The following is a 19,295-nucleotide window of genomic DNA, read 5'->3' on the forward strand; positions in this document are numbered from 1 at the left end:
CATTGAAAATTCGTTTATTTTTTATTAAAAATTAACTTTTTATTTTATAATTGATCAATTTCTTTTTTGTTGTTATGTTAAGAATTGATAATTTTAGTTAAAAATTCAAATGTTGGATTGAAGACTTCTGTAATTTGTTGCAAATTAATCGCATTTTGTAGAAAATTAATCTTCTTAGTCGAAAATTCATATTTTCCGGTAATATTTAAATTTAATTATTAACCGAAAATATGAATTATTGACTAAGAAGATTAATTTTCTACAAAAGACGATGAATTATCAACAAATTACGTAAATTTTCAACCTAAAAGATGAATTTGTTAACTAGAAATTATAAATTTGTAATAAAAGAAGAAATAATTCAATGTTCCTTTTAAAAAATTAATTTTTAAGTAAAGGTAAACGAATTTTCAAAAAAATATTTGATTTTTCAACCTAATAATACTAATTTTTACAATAAAATGTAATAATTGATATTAAAATATAAAAAGGTTTTAATTTTAAATAAAAAACAGTTTGATATTACAAAAAAGCCGAATTTTTAAGAAAACCCCTAAATCGTGAACTAAAACAGATGAATTTTTAACTAAGCAGTTGCATTTTTGACGAAAAATTAATTTCCTACGAAAAAGGACGAATTGTCAACAAAATAGTTTATTTTCTACCAAATACTTGAATTTTCAACCAAAAAGATTTATTTTCTAACAGAAAATAGATCAACTTTTAACCAAATAGTTTAATTTTCTAACAGAAAAAAAGGTTTTTGCAACAAAAAAGGTCAATTTTTAACCAAATAGTTTAATTATCAAACAAAATTTTGAATTTCAACTAAGAAGATTAATTTTCTATAAAATACGATGAACTCTTAACAAATTAGATAACTTTTTAACCAAACAGTTTAATTTTAAACCTAGAAATTACAAATTATTAGCTACAAAAGAAATAGTTAAATTTTTATTTAAAAATTAATTTTTAATAAAATTTAAAGGAATTTTTAACAAAATAGTTGAATTTTTAACGTAATAATACTAATTTTTACCAAAAAAATGTAATTGTTGATGTTTAAACTAAAAAAGATTTTAATTTGAAATAAAAAGCAGTTTGATGTTACTCAAAAAGCCGAATTTTTAAGAAAATACTTGAATAGTTTATTTTCTACCAAATGCTTGAATTTTCAACCAAAAAGATTTATTTTCTAACAGAAAATAGATCAACTTTTAACCAAATAGTTTAATTTTCTAACAGAAAAAAAGGTTTTTGCAACAAAAATAGTCAATTTTTAACCAAATAGTTTAATTATCAAACAAAATTTTGAATTTCAACTAAGAAGATTAATTTTCTATAAAATACGATGAACTCTTAACAAATTAGTTAAATTTTTAACCAAACAGTTTAATTTTAAAACTAGAAATTACACATTTTTAGATACAAAAGAAATAGTTAAATTTTTATTTGAAAATTACTTTTTAATAAAATTTAAACGAATTTTAAACATAATAATACTAATTTTTACCAAAAAATGTAATTGTTGATATTTAAACTAAAAAAGATTTTAATTTGAAATAAACAGCAGTTTGATGTTACTCAAAAAGCCGAATTTTTAAGAAAATACTTGAATAGTTTATTTTCTACCAAACCAAAAAGATTTATTTTATAACAGAAAATATAATTTTTTAACAAAATAGATCAACTTTTAACCAAATAGTTTAATTTTCTACCAGAAAATAAGCGATTTTTCAACAAAAAAGGTACATTTTTAACCAAATAGTTTAATTCCCAAACAAAAATTTGAATTTTCGACTTAGAAGATTAATTTTCTATAAAATACGATGAATTCTTAACAAATTAGATAAATTTTTAACCAAACAGTTTAATTTTTAAACTAGAAATTACAAATTTTTAGACGCAAAAATAAGAGTTAAATTTTCGTTTAAAAACCAATTTTTAATCAAATTTAAACGAATTTTTAATAAAATAGTTCAATTTTTAACATAATAATACTAATTTTTACAAAAAAATGTAATAGTTGATATTGAAACTAAAAATATTGATTTTCTACCAAAAAAGACGAATTGTTAACAAAATAGTTTATTTCCTACCAAATAGTTGAATTTTCTACCAAGAAGATTTATTTTCTACCAGAAAAAAAGGAATTTTTCAACAAAATAGAACAACTTTTAACCAAATAGTTTAATTTTCTACCAGAAAAAAAATATTTTTAAACAAAAAGATTTAATTTTTAACCCAATAGGTTATGCGATGAATTCTCAACAAATTACATAAATTTTTAACCAAATAGTTGAATTTTTGGAATAGAAATTCCACATTTTTAGCCAGAAAAGAAATAGTTAAATTTTTATTTAAAAATTAATTTTTAATAAAATGTAAACGAATTTTCAACTTAAAAATACTAATTTTTATCAAAAAATGTAACAGTTTATATTCAAAGTAAAAAAGATTTTTATTTTAAATAAAAAACAGTTTGATATTAGCAAAAAAAAGCCGAATTTTTAATAAATTACTTGAATTTTCAAATAAAACAGATTAATTTTTAACTATGCAGTTGGAGTTTTAATGAAAACGTTGATTTTCTACGAAAGAAGACGAATTGCCAACAAAATAGTTTATTTTCTACCAAATAGTTGAATTTTCAACCAAGAAGATTTATTGTCTGACAGAAAATACAATTTTTCAACAAAATAGATCAACTTTTAACCAAATAGTTTAATTTTTTACCAGAAAAAAAGAATTTTTCAACAAAAAAGTTCAATTTATAACCAAATAGTTAAATTATCCAACAAAAATATGAATTTTTGACTAAGAAGATTCATTTTCTAAAAAATACGATAAATTCTCAAGAAATTACATAAATTTTTAACCAAACAGTTGAATTTTTAAACAAGAAATTACAAATTTTTAGCCAGAAAAAAAATAGTTAAATTTTTATTTAAAAATTAATTTTTAATAAAATGTAAACGAATTTTCAACAAAATAGTTGAGGTTTTAACATAATAATACTAATTTGTTCCAAAAAATGTTTTAATAAAAACTAAAAAAGATTTTAAGTTTAAATGAAAAACAGTTTGATATTACCAGAAAAGCCGAATTGTCAACAAAATAGTATATTTTTTTACCAAACAGTTAAATTTTCCACCCAGAAGATTTATTTTCTAACAGAAACTACAATTTTTCAACAAAATCGATCAACTTTTAACCAAATAGTTTAATTTTCTACCAGAAAAAAATAATTTTTTAACAAAAAAAGTCAATTTTTAACTAAATAGTTTAAGTATCATACAAAAAGATGAACTTTCGACTAAGAAGATTTATTTTCTAAAAAATACGATTAAGTCTCAACAAATTCCATCAATTTTTAACCAAACAATTGAATTTTTAAGCTCAATTTTCAGTTCAAAAATTACTTCCCATAAAAAAATTAATTTTCAAAAAAAAAAAAAAATAACTTAAAAAAAAGAATGATGAATTTTTATCTGGAATTATGAAATATTCAAGTGGAATAATAGTCACATTTTCAATCAAAATAAATAATAATTTTCAACAAAAAAAATTTTTTAACAAAATATTTAGATATTTTAACAAAAAAAAAAAACATATTTTTAATTTAAGAGTTTAACTTACATCCAAGTAATTTTATTTCCCACCTAAAAGATGAATTTTCAATTACAATGATAAATAGTTAACTGGAATACATGAATTTTTAACCCAAAAGAATAATTTTTAAACGAGAAGATTAACTTGCAAAGAAAGAGATAATTTGCTTAAAAAAATAGATTTTTAACAAAAGATGTGGATTTTCAATGAAATATTTGAATTTAAAATTTTTCATTTTATTTGCAAATATACCACTGTGGTAGAATTTATTAATTTTTGGTGGAAAATAATTTTTCAAACTTTTTTTTTAGTTCAAAATTAAACTATTTGAATAGAAATTGATCTTTTTTAGTTGAAAATTCAACTACTTGATATAAAATGGATATTTTTGGGTTGAAAATTTAATTGTTTTAGTGAAGGATACAACTATTTTCATGAAAATTCGTAATTTTTGGTAAAACAAAATCATCTTTTTGATTGAAAATGTTTCTTTTTAGTTAAAAATTTGTCTTCTCTAGTTGAAAATTCGTGTATTATGTTAAAAACTCGGATTTTTTAAATAAAAAATTAATATTTTTGTTTTAAAATTAAATCCCCATATTTAAAATTTTATTCCAGTGAAAGACTCATCATTTTATTTGCAAATACACCACTTTGGTGAAATTTATTAATTTTTTCGTGGAAAACAATTTTTTGAACTGAAAATTTATCTATAATTTCTAGTTGAATTTTTTTTTAGTTTAGAGTTCAACCATTTGATTGCAAATTAATTTTTTTTAGTTAAAAATTTAACTACTTGATAGAAAATTTTTATTTTTGGTTTGAAAATTTCATTGTTTTAGTTAAGGATACAATTATTTTGTTGAACATTCGCTTTTTTTTTGGTAAAAAAAACCTTCTTGTTGAAAATTTTTCTTTTTGGTTAAAAATTTTTGTTTTCCAGGTGAAGATTCATCTATTTTGTTGAAAATTCATGTATTTTGTTAAAAAATCTTATTTTTTGAAAAAAAATCATTTCGCTTACACATACGTGACTTTGGTTTAAAATTTTTTTTGTGGAAAATCATTTTTCAACCGGAAAATTTATCTATAATTTCTAGTTGAAAACTTTTTTTTACAGTTTAAAATTCAACTATTTGATTAAAAATGAATCTGTTTTAGTTGAAAATTCAACTACTTGATAGCAAATTTATATTTTTGGGTTGAAAATTTAATTGTTTTAGTGAAGGATTGCAACTATTTTGTTGGAAATTCCTTTTTTGTTTTACTTTTTTATTTAAAAAAATATCTTTTTGTTTGAAAATTTTTCTTTTTGGATAAAATTTTTTTTTCCATTTGAAAATACAACTATTTTGTCAAATAATCTTATTTTTTGATACAAAAAATCTTTTTTTTTAAAATAAATCTTCATGTTTGAAAATTTATGCCCGTGAATGATTCATCATTTCGTTTACAAATACGTCACTTTGGTTTAAAATTTTTTTGTGAAAAATAATTTTTCAAACTGAAAAGTTATCTATTTCATGTTTGGTTAAATTTTTCTTTTAGTTCAAAATTCAAGTATTTCATTGAAAATTGATCTTTTTTAGTTGAAAATTCAACTACTTGATAGAAAATTAATATTTTTGGGTTGAAAATTTAATTGTTTTCGTGAAAGATTGCAACTATTTTGTTGGAAATTCCTTTTTTGTTTTACTTTTTTATTTAAAAAAATATCTTTTTGTTTGAAAATTTTTCTTTTTGGTTAAAAATTTTTCTTTTCCATTTAAAAATACAATTATTTTGTTGAAAAGTCATGTAGTTTGTTTAAAAATCTTATTTTATGATAAAAAAAATTAATCTTTCTGCTTGAAAATTAATCTTCATGTTTGAAAGTTTATGTCAGTGAAAGATTCATAATTTCATTTACAAATACGGCACTTTGATTTGAATTATTTTTTTGTGGAAAATAATTTTTAAAAATAAAAATTTATCTATTCCATTTTTGGTTCAAACATTTTTTTAGTTTAAAATGCAACTATTTGATTAAAAATGGATCTTTTTTAGTTGAAAATTGAATTACTCGATGAAAAATTTATATTTTTGGGTTGAAAATTTAATTGTTTTAGTGAAGAATACACAACTATTTTGATGAAAATTCGTCTTTTTTGATAAAAAAAATCATCTTTTTGGTGGAAAATTTGTCTTTTTGGTTAAACATTTTTCTTCTCTAGTTGAAAATTCATGTATTTTGTTAAAAATGTTATTTTTTTAATGAAAAATTAATATTTTTGTTTGAAAATTCAATTACTTCGTTAAAAATCGACGTATTTTATTAAAAATTCGTCCTTTTCGGTAGAAAATAATTTTTTTGGATAAATAACTTTTTATTTTAGTTAGAAAATTAACTATTTGTTTAAAAGTTAATATATTTTGTTGAAAATTTGACAATTTTAAAGAGTAATCCAGGATAGAAATTTCTTCTTTTTCGCATAAAAGTTTTCTTAATTTCTACTTTTTTCAGGATATTTGGTAGAATTGATTTTGGTATTGGTCCGAAAAAATAGGTCTACAATGTTACCGAATCATATTCCATTTTATTTGTCAGCCTATAATGCAACACTCAGTGAAAGTGATCAAATTCTACTATTGGTGAGACTTTGAATTTTGTTTCATTTCGATCTGAAAATTGCGTAATTAGAATATTTATTTCGACGAGTTTAACTTGAACAAAAAGTAGATAATCGAGGGATTTATTATATTTTTAGATTATCAGGGAATACGAAAATTGTAGCATAAATTTGAACAAGTATCGGCCATTTTTATGGGGCAGTACTGCAGCATCTCATTATAGTGTCAAAGAAGATCCGAACACTGCATTATTTAGGCAGCCTAAGACATCTCAAATACTGGATCTTTTTGTGCCTGAGATGGTGAATAATACGATCACCAACTTTCCTGTTCAAAGGTCTCTCAAGGTAAATTAATAATAATAATAATTTGATTTTTTATTCCTCGTTTTTTAAACTGGTTTTTTTTTTAACATCCAAAACCTGGAAATATCTTTGAATTTCTCTCACCTGGCGTCGAAAACTGGAACTAGAAAGAGCAGGTTCAATTAGAGTTCTTAAATTCCCGAGAATTTAAGTTCAAGTTTTATAACCGAGAATATGACAGAATTTAGGAGAATTAAAGAGAATTTAAGAATTTATGATTTTTAACAATATTTTTATTGTTCACTAATTTTTCATTTAAAATTATCAATATTCAAATACCAGCATTTTAATCTCATGATATTCTTACTATAGAATATTTTATAAGCAGGATAATACTGTCTTCATATACAAATAAAAAATTTTTAAATGTATCAACTTATTTTTCAAACAAAACAAAAAGTTTTTTCTACTTTAAAAGATAACTCTTTAAAAAAAGACTGGAATTTTTAACATAATAGTCGAATATTCGACCTAAAAAGACAAATTTCTAACGAAAAAGTGTCATAGTTTATATTTTAATCAAAAAAGAATGAAATTTGTACAACAAAAGAAAAGAATTTTTAAACCAAAAAGACGAATTTCCAACAAATAAGGATTTTTCACTCAAAAAATAAATAAAAGTTTATCTAAATTATTGAACCTTCAAACCAGAAGACAATTTTTCTTTACAAAAACTCATTCAAATAAAAAATATGACTGTTGAAAAAGATTTTAGTCAAGTTTTCACAATCAAACTATGAATTTTTTAACAAGAAATAATTTTCGACCAGAAAAATTGAATTTTCAATCCAAAAGGGCGAATTTTTAACCAAAAAGGATGACTTTTTAACAAAAAATTGTTAAATTCTCTAGCAAATAGTTGCATTTTTATCAAAAAATATGAAAATTGTCATAAAGCAGAAGAATTTTTTATTAGAAAAAAGTTAATTTTTCATTTACAAAAATTCCAGTTAACTCAGTAAAAGTAGTTGAACTTTCGACCGAAAAGTTAACGAAAAAATGCAATTTTCTATTAATTAAAATAAATTCCGAGATTCTCATAAATTCTCAGAGGCAGAATTTAGGAGAATTTATGATTTTTAACAATATTTTTATTGTTCAGGTTATATCAGCGATTGAATATAAATTGTTTTCTAGCTCAGACCTATTCAAGAATTTAAAATATGCAAAGCAGTAGCTCATTAATTATTAGTTAGCATCGTTCGTAGCGCCTCTTGTGGAAAATCGTTGAAATGCAAGTTTTCCAAATGATATTTCTAATTAAAAGCGTTCCAAATTGAAAAATTTCAGATAACAATTTTTTTTTTAAATGTACAACTTCATTGGAAAACGTTGAAATTGTATCTTTTCTAATTAAAAGCGTTTACAATTTAAAAATATTATTTTGAATTGAAGAATCTCGAATCTGAATAATTTAGGAATAAAATTCCGAAAATAGGACCAGTTAAAAGCTTTAAAAATGGAATATTTTCAGATTAGAATTTTGAAAATTTACAAAAACTTTCTTCTGAGGATTATCCTTTCAGTTATAAATCTTATTATTTAGTTGAAAATTTAATCATTTTCTTAAAAAGATATCCATTTTGATTGCAAATTGTTTACAATTATTATTTTGATCTTAGAAAGTGGACTGGAATCTTATTTGGATGAAAATTTAACTATTTTTTAAAGATTTTTTGTGTAAATTATATTTTTTAGGAGAAATTTCACCTTTCTTGAATAACAATGTAACTTTTCGGTTGAAAATTCAATTATTTTTTTGAAATTTTGACTTGTTGATTGTAAAATTCACCTGCTTTAGCAGAAATTAAAACCTTCTTGGATTAAAATGCAACTGTTGGATGAAAATTCAACAAATTCAACTATTTTTAAAATTTTTATTTTGTTTTTATTTAATTAAACATTCATCTTTTTTAAGTCAAATGTTTTTTTTTTTTTGATAAAAATGCAACGTTTTGTTTGAGAATTCAGCTATTATAATATTTTCTTATTTGTCTATTTCGTAGAAAATTTACTTTTTGTTTAAAATTTATATTTTGATGTTGAAAAATGAACTGAAATCTTTTCTGGATAAAGTTCCACCTAAACAAGAAATTTGTCATTTTTTATTACAAATTCATCTGTTTTAGTACCAAATTTAATTTTTTTTGTATAAAAATGTAACTATTTGGTGGAGAATTCATCTTTTTTGTTAAAAATTCAACCTTTATGTTTGAAAAAATTCGTCTTTTTTGATTGAGAATTCAATTCTTTTCGTAGAAAATTATTTCTTGTTTGAAAATTCATATTTTTATCGTGAAAACTCGACTGAAATGTTTTGCAACAGAAAATGCAACTGTTTTTTTTAGAAAGGGTATCTTTTTAATTTAAAACTTGATCTGTTTTAGACGAAATTTTTTTTTCAATGAAAATACAACTTTTTGGTTAAAAATAATTCTTCTTAGCTTGAGTATTTAACTAATTTGTTTACAAAATTTGGTTGAATCACTTTGTTAAGAAATTACTTTTTTGCTAAAAATTTATATTTTTAGTTGAAAATTCATCTTGGTTGAAAGTTTAATTATTTTGTTTAAAATTAATCTTTTTTATTTCTTATTTATTTTGTGGAAAATTTAACTGTGCAGTTAAAAATACTTTTTTTTTTAATTCATTCTTTTAACAAAAATTGTACCATTTACATTTTTTTAAGATTGATCTTTTTTAGTTGAAAATTAGTCATTTTTGGTAAAAAAAAATTTTTTAGTTTGAAATTTCATTTTTGTTAGGTAAACATTCATCAGTTTCGTGGAAAATTAACTATTTGCTGTATTAATTCCATTATTTTTTTATTAAAATATAAATTATGACACTTTTTCTTTGGGAATTTGTCTTTTAGGTTGAATATTTAACTACGAGGTTAAATTTTTTGGTATTTTGTTAAAAAGTCATCTTTTATAGCAGAAAATACATTTTTTTTCGTTTGAAATAAATTAATAAATTTGAAAATCTTAAATTTGTATATGAAATACTGTTTCATTCCGTTAATGAAATATTATATGTTGCAAGTATTTTGAATTTTAAGAATTTGAAATGAAAAATTAGTCAAGGAACAATAAGGGAGTTTTGAAAATTTAGACGCGTGACATTTTCAAAATTCTCTGATTTTTCTTTGACGAATTTTTCATTTCAAATCATCGATATTCAAATACCAGTATTTTAATCTTATGATATTTTTACCATAGAATATTTTATAAGCTTTATAAAACAGTGTTTCATATACAAATTAAAAATTTTCAAATCTATTAATTTATTTTTAAAAAAAGAAAGTTTTTTTCTACCTTAAAAGATAATTCTTTAACAAAATTCTGGAAGTTTCAACAAAATAATTGAATTTTTAACATAATTGTTGAATATTCAACCTAAAAAGACGAATTTATCACAAATAAAAATTCAATTTTTAAACAAAAAATATGATTGTTCAACAAAAAATTAATTTTTCACGAAACTGATGCATTTTACGCAAAGAAAAAGGAAATTTCAAATAAAAAATAGTTTTTTTGACAAAAAATCACGAATTTTTAACCAAGAAATATCAATCTTTAACAATGGAAAAGTATCATTTTCTGTTAAAAAATTAGTTCTAAACAACAACAAAAAAAGTATTTTCAACCAGACATGTGCCTTAAAAAAAAATTACTCAATGGAAAAGATTTTAGTCGATTTTTCACGATCAAACTGTGATTTTTTTTAACAAGAAATAATTTTCCACCAAAAAAAAATTGAATTTCCAATCTAAAAAGACGAATTTTGCATTTTTATCAAAAAATATGAAATTTATCTTAAAGCAGAACAATTTTTTATCACAAAAAAAGTTGAGCTTTCATCGAAAAAAGATTCCAGTTAAGTCAGTAACATAAAAAATTGAATTTTTGTAACAAAAAATAAGTTTCTAAGAAAAAAATTAATTCTCAAATACAAAAGGACGAATTTTTTCAACCGAAAAGGATGGATTTTTAACAAAATAGTTCAATTCTCTACCAAACAGTTGCATTTTTATCTAAAAAAAATCAATTTTGTACTAAAACAGATGAATTTGTAATAAAAAAACAAATTTTTTTTTCATAACTTGAACTTTCATTCAGAAAATATTTCAATTCATTTTTCAACACCAAAATATAAATTTCAAGCAAAAAGTAAATTTTCTACGAAATAGTTAAATTTTCAAGAAAATAGTATAATAGTGTAATTTCCAATTAAACACTTGCTTTTTTATCAAAAAAATTTAATTTCTGCTTTTTTGTAAGCTGAACACTTCTTAAATTAAAAATTAAATTATTTATATTTTAAATGGTTAAAAAATCCTGAAAATGCTTCCAAATCTTTTTCGAAATTCTTGAAACATCAGCATGTTTACATTTTTTTTTGAGATTTTTGATTATTTTTGAAATTATTTCAGAACTCTTAAACATCCTTTAAAACGAATCCAATTCTTTGGGAAATTTTTTTTATTCTGCTAAATTAAACAATTTTCCTTAAAATCTTCCACATTCATTTTTTCATAATTTTGTAAATCTTTCTAAGTCTTTTTGAATCATCACTCAAAATTATATTTTCAAAATAAAAATCATTTCCAATTTTCATAGGAAATGTTTTTTAATCTTCTGAAGCCATTCAAAATTTTAAAAAAGCTTTTAAATTTTGTGTTTGAAATCTGCCAAAATCAATAGTTTGTTTTAAATTAGTTTTTTATATTTAACTAAAATTACTGATTTTAAATAAACAGTCAGTAATTTCTAAATATTAAGTAATTATTATCTATTTTAATTAAATTCTTTTAAATTAAAATTGAAATGATTAGTATTATTTTTATTATTATTATTATTATTATTCAATTTTTATATCTTAAAGAACAGTTCAATTTTAAAAATTGTTATTAATTTATATTCACAGTTAAAAACTAAAAAATTTTTTTATCTAAAATTTTCGATTTCAAACGCTTCTAATTTTTAATGGTTTAAGTCTTCAAAACTGCATTTTAAAATTCTTTAAAATAAAATGTACACCTAACAATTAAAGTCTAAAATTAAAAATTTGTTAAAGTGGAAGATTTCTGTCTATAAATTTATAAAATTTCCAGTAAAAAATAAATTCACTGTATATTGAAAATCACAATAAATAGAACAATAATTTTTTTTTTTTAGAAAAATATATATGTAAAAAAATTTTTTTCACTTCAGATAATCTAAATTTCATCTACACCTTTTGGTTTCGATAGAAACTTATTTTTAGTATCCAATAAATACTTTAAACTCCACAACAGAAATCTTTAAAAAAATTGCTTGCACAAATTAAAATGCATCTTTAAAATTATACCTGTTCTTTCTAGTTCGGATTTTTGTCAGCAGGTGGCAAATCGCAGTTTAACCATTCCCAATGCACCAGATTTCAAAATATGTCAAAGGTTTTATAATATTTAAAGGGATTTTGAAAACTTTAAAAAGAATTCACGGATTTCAAAGACTCAAAATTTCACAAAGATTTAAAAACTTTCAATGGATTTCGAGTATTTAAAATATTTTTAAAGATTGTAAACGATTTTAGAAGATTTAAAAAAAATTCATAAAGATTTCGAATATTTTGATGATTTTAAATAAATACAAAAAATTGCAGACTTCACAAATATGTATTTAAAAGAATTCATAAGGATTTCAAAAGATTTCACAAACAAAGTTTAAATCAAGATTTCACAAATATTTCAAAGATTTGAAGGATTTTAAATATTTTGATAAAGTTACAGAACACCAGATTTCCAAGATTTCAAAACAATTTAAACATTTTAAATGATTTTAATTTTTTTTAATTTCAGAAGGTTTCACAAAGATTTTATACATTTCATAAAGATTTTAAATCAAATTTCTAATATTTGAAAACATTTTAATAATTTTCAATGAATGAAAATTTCATAGAGATGCCAAAAAAATACAAGAATTTCCGAGATTTGAAAATATCAGATTTCAAATATTTTAAAACATTTCAAAGGTTTTAAATAATTTTAAAATGTTTAGAACATTTCAAAAGATTTCACATAAAATTCAAATTTTTTAATGATTTCAAACAAATGCAAAAGATTTTGCAAATATTTCGAAGATTTTAAACGATTTCACATTTTTTAAAGAATAATTTCAAAATATTACACAAAGGTTTCAAATATTTCACAAGATTTTAACGAATTCAAAAAGACTTCGGAAGATTAAAAAAATTTAAGGATTTGAAAGAATTTACAAAAATTGTTTAATGTTCCAATACAGTGTTGACATCAGCGTAATCCCCCTATAATCTTTAATCTTCTCTCCTTTGCCTTTCTTTACTATTTGTTTAACTACTCCTTCATTCCATAATTCTCGCCACCCCTCTCCTCTCCATACTCTATTACACATTACCCATGCCCATTCCTCTAGTTCCTCCCCTCCATATTTCCATACTTCATTTGGAATCTCATCTATACCAGTTGCCTTTCCATCCTTCATTATTCCTAAAACCTTAACTATTTCTTCCCTTAATATGTCCTCTTCCTCAGCTCTTTCTCTACCATATTTTCCTCCATTTATAACTTTTCTCTCTACTCCTCCTAGCAAATCCAAAAAATATTTCTTCCATTCTACCATTTCAATATCTTGGTTTACTTTTTTTCTTCTTTTTCTTCCTCTGTTTACTACCTTCCATACCTCTTCTTCCGTCCCAGCTTTCTCCGCCTCTTCTGCAAACCTCTTATTCTCTTCCTCTTTCTTTTGATAACGCAACTCAGTATACTCTTTCTTTTTTTTCCTATATTCTTCTCCATTACTTTTTTCTTTTCTCCACTTTCTTAATTCCTTTCTAAAATCGTTTTTTTCTCTTTACAGTCCTCATCCCACCCACTTCTATTCCCCCCTTTACTAACTTTATTTTTTTTGTGCACTCTAATCCTCTTTTTATTTCTCCTATCATTTTTTCCATCTCCTCGTCCACATTTCCCTCTCCTATTTTGATATTTCTGACCTTTTCTCTAAACTGTTCTCTTCATTCCCTTGACAAATCCCCTTTTCCTACACTTTTTACATTTTCTCCCCTTTTATTCATATTGCTATTGCTTTTTTGTCCCTCTAATGTCACTATTAAGGGAAAGTGATCCGAATCAATATAATCATCTACCACTAGTTTCTTAACCTTCTCTCTTCATCCACTATCACATAATCAATTACCGTTCTCCTTTCACCTCCTGAGCGTGTATATTCTCCTTTCTCATCTCCTTCTATATTTCCGTTTAAGATATACCATCCCAACTCCTCCAAGCTCGTCAACAACTTTTTGCCCTCCCCATTTAGTACCTTATCTTTGGATTTTCTTCCTCTCTCTTCTCCCCATTCCCTTCCTCCTCTATCTCCTGTTCTCGCGTTGAGATCCCCACCTATTGTCAGCCTAATCTCTTCTTTATTTTCTTCAATCATTTCTTTCATCTTCTCTGCTTTCTCGTGCATATCATCGTTCACATAAACCCCCACTACCTTCCACATTTCTCCTCCCATCTTTACCTCTTCTCCTATTAATCCTTCTTTTTGTTCTTTCCTGTCTTTCTTATCTTTCCCTGTTCTACAATCATACTTTACTCCCATCACCATTCCTCCCATTGCTCTGCCCTTTTTATTCCACCTCTTTGCATTGTGCACTTACCATGTGTAACCTCTTGGTAACCTTTCCCTTAATCTTTCCCATCCCTTTTCATCTAGGCACGTCTCCATCATTATGACTACATGCCATTGTGTCAAATTTCTTAGAAACTCCCTATCCTTTCTCTCCAATCCTGCTATATTCCAGTAACAAATCTCCCATTCTTCCCTACTTTCGTTTCTCGTATTTCTTTCCTTCTACTATTTCTTGTTTTCCCATCTCCCGTTCCTTCCTCTCCTAGTTTCCCTGCACCTCATTTCTTACTATCTGTTCTCTTTCTTCATCCCAATCCCACCATACTCTGTCTATCTGTATTCTCCCATCCTTAACCCATGTTCTTCTTCCCTTTTTTCTTTCTTCTTCTGCTATTTTTCTTAACTTATACTGCATCTTCCTTTCTACCCATGAGAAATCATCCTCTATTCTCTTCGAGCTTCCATATAACATCCTCTTCTTTGTCATCACTTCCCTCTTATGTTCCTATTTCTTTAGTCTTACCAGTACCACTCTCTCCCCTATTTGTTCTTCTCTTCCTAGACTTCTCACTTCCTCTATCTCTACCTTTGCATCAATCCTTTTTAGTACTTGATCCACTCCTTCCTTCAGCTCAGTCCCCTCTAAACTTATACCCTCCGTCACTATGGTTAATCTTCTTTCTTCCCTCTCTTTCCTTTCTATTCTTTATTCTATTGTTCTCAGCCTTTCCTTCTTCTTATTCCCACTCTCGCCCCCACCACAATCCTGGTTCAAGCTTTCAAGAAACATTCAATTTAGTATTCAATTTTAATTTGTATAATTTTAATCAATTGGAATTGAAAATTATGCAGATTCAAACTTTTTAGTTTAAAAATCTTTAATTGTGAATGTTTTCAGTTAGAAACGATAAAATGTTACTTTCTTCGAATTTTAATTGATCTTTTTTCAAAATTCTAATATAAAATTATTCAATTTTGAACGTTTCGAATTAGAAATTATATAACTATAACTCGTTTCTATTCGAATTATCCAATTTTGTAAATTTTAGCCTGAATTTTTTCAATTGTGGGAGTTTCTGGTTGTATTTGCAATCAATTTATACACTTTTCGATTCGTTTTTATACCAAAATAACTCCCCTAAAATAGTTTTGCAAACAAAAATTGTTTTTAAAGTTATTGACAATCAAAGTTTTTGATCATTTTTTTCAAAAGTCTATTGCTCGCGAACGGTTCATCAAAATTCAATAATTGATTTATGAAAATTTTTGTTCTGAAGTATATTTTATGCTAAAAAATTTTTCGGTAGTAAAAAACATTTTTTAATTATTTAAATAATCATTTGTTTTAAACAATTGAAAATTAATTAAACTTCTTCGCCTGTTTGGACGCGATAGTTAAATCTTCAACAAAGTATAGTGAAATTTTCAACCAAGAATATTAATTTTCTTCCAAAAAATTATTTTTTTAACAAATTTGTTCAAACATTCAACCTGGCAGTTGCATTTTAAACAAAAAATATGAATTTTCAATTTAAAAAATGTAGTAGTTGGTATTTAAATTAAACATCTCTATTATTTGAAATAACTACTAAATTTTTTTGGTGAAAATTCATATTTTTTTGTTTAAAATTCGACTACTAGGTGGAATGTTTGAACCAGTTTGTTAAAAAAATACTTTTTTGGTAGAAAATTTGTCTTCTCTAGTTGCCAATTCATATATTGTGTTAAAAAAATCTTATTTTTTGATAAAAAATTAATATTTTTGTTTGAAAATTAAATCCCCATGTTTAAAAATGTATTCCAGTGAAAGATTCATCAGTTTATTCGCAAATACACCACTTTGGTGGAACTTATTTCTTTTTTTGTGAAAAATGATTTTTCCAACTGAAAATTTATCTATAATATATATTTATATATAATTTCTATTATTTCCTAGTTCAAATTTCTAGTTCAAAACTTTTTTTTAGTTGAAAATTAAACTACTTTGTTAAAAATCGGCGTATTTTGTTGAAAATTCGAATTTTTCGATCGAAAATTAATTTTTTATCTATTAATTAATTTATTATTAATTTATTAATTAATTTTTATTTAATTTTATATCGAAAAATTCGAATTTTCAACAAAATACGCCGATTTTTAACAAAGTAGTTGAATTTTCAACTAAAAAAGATTAATTTTTAATGAAATAGTTGAATATTCAACTAAAAAAAAAGTTTTCATCTAGAAATTATAGATAAATTTTCAGTTTGAAAAATTATTTTTCACAAAAAATAAATAAGTTCCACCAAAGTGGTGTACATGAGAATAAACTGATGAATCTTTCATTGGAATACATTTTTAAACATGGGGATTTAATTTTCAAACAAAAATAATTTTTATCAAAAAATAAGATTTTTTAACAAAATACATGAATTTGCAACTGGAGAAGACAAATTTTTAGCCAAAAAGATGATTTTTTAACCAAAAAAATACCAATTTTTATCAAAATAGTTATATCCTTAATTAAGAAAATTAAATTTTCAACCCAAAAATATAAATTTTCTATCAAGTAGTTGAATTTTCAACTAAAAAAAAATTAATTTGTAATCAAATGGTTGAATTCTAAACTAAAAGAAAAAATTTCAACTAGAAATTATAGATAAATTTTTAGTTCAAAAAATTGTTTTCCACGAAAAAATTTCACCAAATTGGTGTATTTGCAAATAAAATGATGAGTCTTTCACTGGAATAAAATTTTAAAAATGGGGATTTAATTTTAAAACAAAAATATTAATTTTTTATAAAGAAATCCGAGTTTTTAACAAAACACATGAATTTTTAACTAGAGAAGACAAATTTTTAACTAAAAAGAAACATTTTCAATCAAAATGATTATTTTTTTTCAACCCAAAAATATCAATTTTCTATAAAGTAGTTGCATTTTCTACTAAAAATAAAAGTTTTAAACTAGAAATTATAGATAAATTTTCAGTTTGAAAAATTATTTTTCACAAAAAAATGAATAAATTCCACCAAAGTGGTGTATTTGTCAATAAAATTATGAGTATTTCGCTGGAATACATTTTTAAATATGGAGACTTAATTTTCAAACAGAAATATTAATTTTTTTCTAAAATGATTAATCTTTAACTGGAATATTACTTGAATTTTTAACAACAAAAAAAGGACTTTTCAACCAAGAAGATTAATTTCTATCAAAAAAGACGAATTTTCATCATAAAATATGAATTTTGAACTAAAAAAAGATAAATTGTCAACCAAGAATTGAATACGTCAATTTTCTGTTAAAATATTCACATTTAACCAAAGGGATGAATATTCAACTGAAATTATGGAATATTCCATTGGAATAGTTATATTACCAGCTTAAAAAAATTTGTACAAAAAAAACTATATTTAAAAAAAATAGTTACATTCTTAAACAAAGAGATAAATTTTCAACTAAAATTGTGAATCTTAAACCAAAAAAGTTACGTTTCTTTTAACAACATTCATGCATTTTCAAAGAAGTAGTTGAATTTTCATCTAAAAAAGGTAAATTTTGAAATCAAATGGTTTCATTTTTAACGAAGAAAGTTAAATTTTCCACCAAAAATGAATAGTTAAATTTTCAGTTAAAAAATGACAAACAAACGTGGAAGAATTCTTCTGCAGGCCGAGAAGTTTAATTAATTTTTAATTGCTTAAAATAAACCATTATTTAAACTATAAAAAATTTTTTTTTTCTTCCGAACAATTTTTTAGCGTAAATTATACTTCGTAACAAAAATTTGCATACCTCAATTATTGAATTTCGACAAACCGTTCGCGAGTAATCCATTTTTGAAGAAAAAAAATGATCAATAACATTGATTGGTAATAACTTTAAAAAAAAATTAATTTGTTGCAAAAATATTTTAGAGGAGTTATTTTGATATAAAAACGAATCGAAATCTGTATAAATTGATTCAAAATAGAACCATCGATTTAAAAATGGCACTCTTGAGATATTTTGACTCTAATCTATTGCTTCAACAAAAATTAAATTACTGATATTAAAAAATGTCTTTAGGAATGGATTTAAAAATTTTTCAAGTTCAGATAATTTTAATTTTTTTAATTTCAGGATAATTCTTTATGCGCGGCAGAAAATGTTTACGATCCTGTATTTTATTTGCCAGTTTTGTGCGAAGTGTTATCAGAAAATAATCCAGTTGCCTATCACAAAGTTACTCGCAGCGGCGCTTTAGCTTTAATGTTAATTGCTTGCTGCAGTAATTGTGATCAGACTCGATTAGCAGCATTCACGGATATTTCCAGATTTTATTTCCACCTGGAACATCTGGATGTTAGAAGGTAGGTTTTTTTTTTAAACTCAGAAGTGATTTTAGATCCTTCTTAATTTTTTTTTTGAGGTTTATAAACAAATTTACAGTTAGGTGATCAATAATGTTATTGCAAAATAAATTTTTGTTTTTAAATACAATATTTTAAAGACTTAGTGACAACATGTTTTTAAATTAAAAATTAAAAAGTCCTAAAAAAATAGACTAATTTTCTGACCAAAAAAAAAAAAGCACAAGAAAAACTAATTTTGAACTAAAAAAATCGAATTTTCAAGAAAGTAATTTTCAACCAAACATATGAAGTTTTAACTAAAATTATGAATCTTCAACCAGAAAAAAACTTCCGATTAGTTTAATTTTCAAATAACAAAGATAGGTTTTAAACCCAAAATATAACAGTTCAATTTTTAGCTAGAAAAATTAATTTCCAACAAAAATGAACTTTCAACAAAATAGTTTAATTATTATCCAAATAAATTAATTTTTAAAAAAGTTATATTTTCAGTTAAGAAACAAATTTTAAACCAAATAATTAAATTTTCAACTAAACAGATGAATTTTTAATGAAGAAGATTAAATTTCGAACTTAAAACAGAATAGTTAAATTTTTAATAAAGAATTAATTTTTTAACCGCAAATTATTCGTGGAAAATGTATTTTTTTAGTTTAAAATTCATCACTTTAGTTGGAAATTAATATCTTTTGTTAAAAATTAAACAATT

The 19,295-nt window shown here is 23.3% G+C and overlaps 1 protein-coding gene across 1 annotated transcript in view; it reads left to right on the forward strand.

Annotated features, from left to right (window-relative positions):
• Nucleotides 1-19,295, forward strand: part of LOC117180761 — a 63,692-nt gene that overhangs the window by 24,922 nt on the left and 19,475 nt on the right. The window contains exons 5-7 of the mRNA XM_033373258.1: nt 6,116-6,243; nt 6,360-6,569; nt 18,354-18,583. Coding sequence (XP_033229149.1) covers nt 6,116-6,243; nt 6,360-6,569; nt 18,354-18,583 — 568 coding nt within the window. The remainder of the gene's footprint in view (nt 1-6,115; nt 6,244-6,359; nt 6,570-18,353; nt 18,584-19,295) is intronic.

The sequence above is a fragment of the Belonocnema kinseyi genome, chromosome 9, assembly GCF_010883055.1.
Source record: "Belonocnema kinseyi isolate 2016_QV_RU_SX_M_011 chromosome 9, B_treatae_v1, whole genome shotgun sequence".
Classification (NCBI taxonomy): Eukaryota; Metazoa; Arthropoda; class Insecta; order Hymenoptera; family Cynipidae; genus Belonocnema; species Belonocnema kinseyi.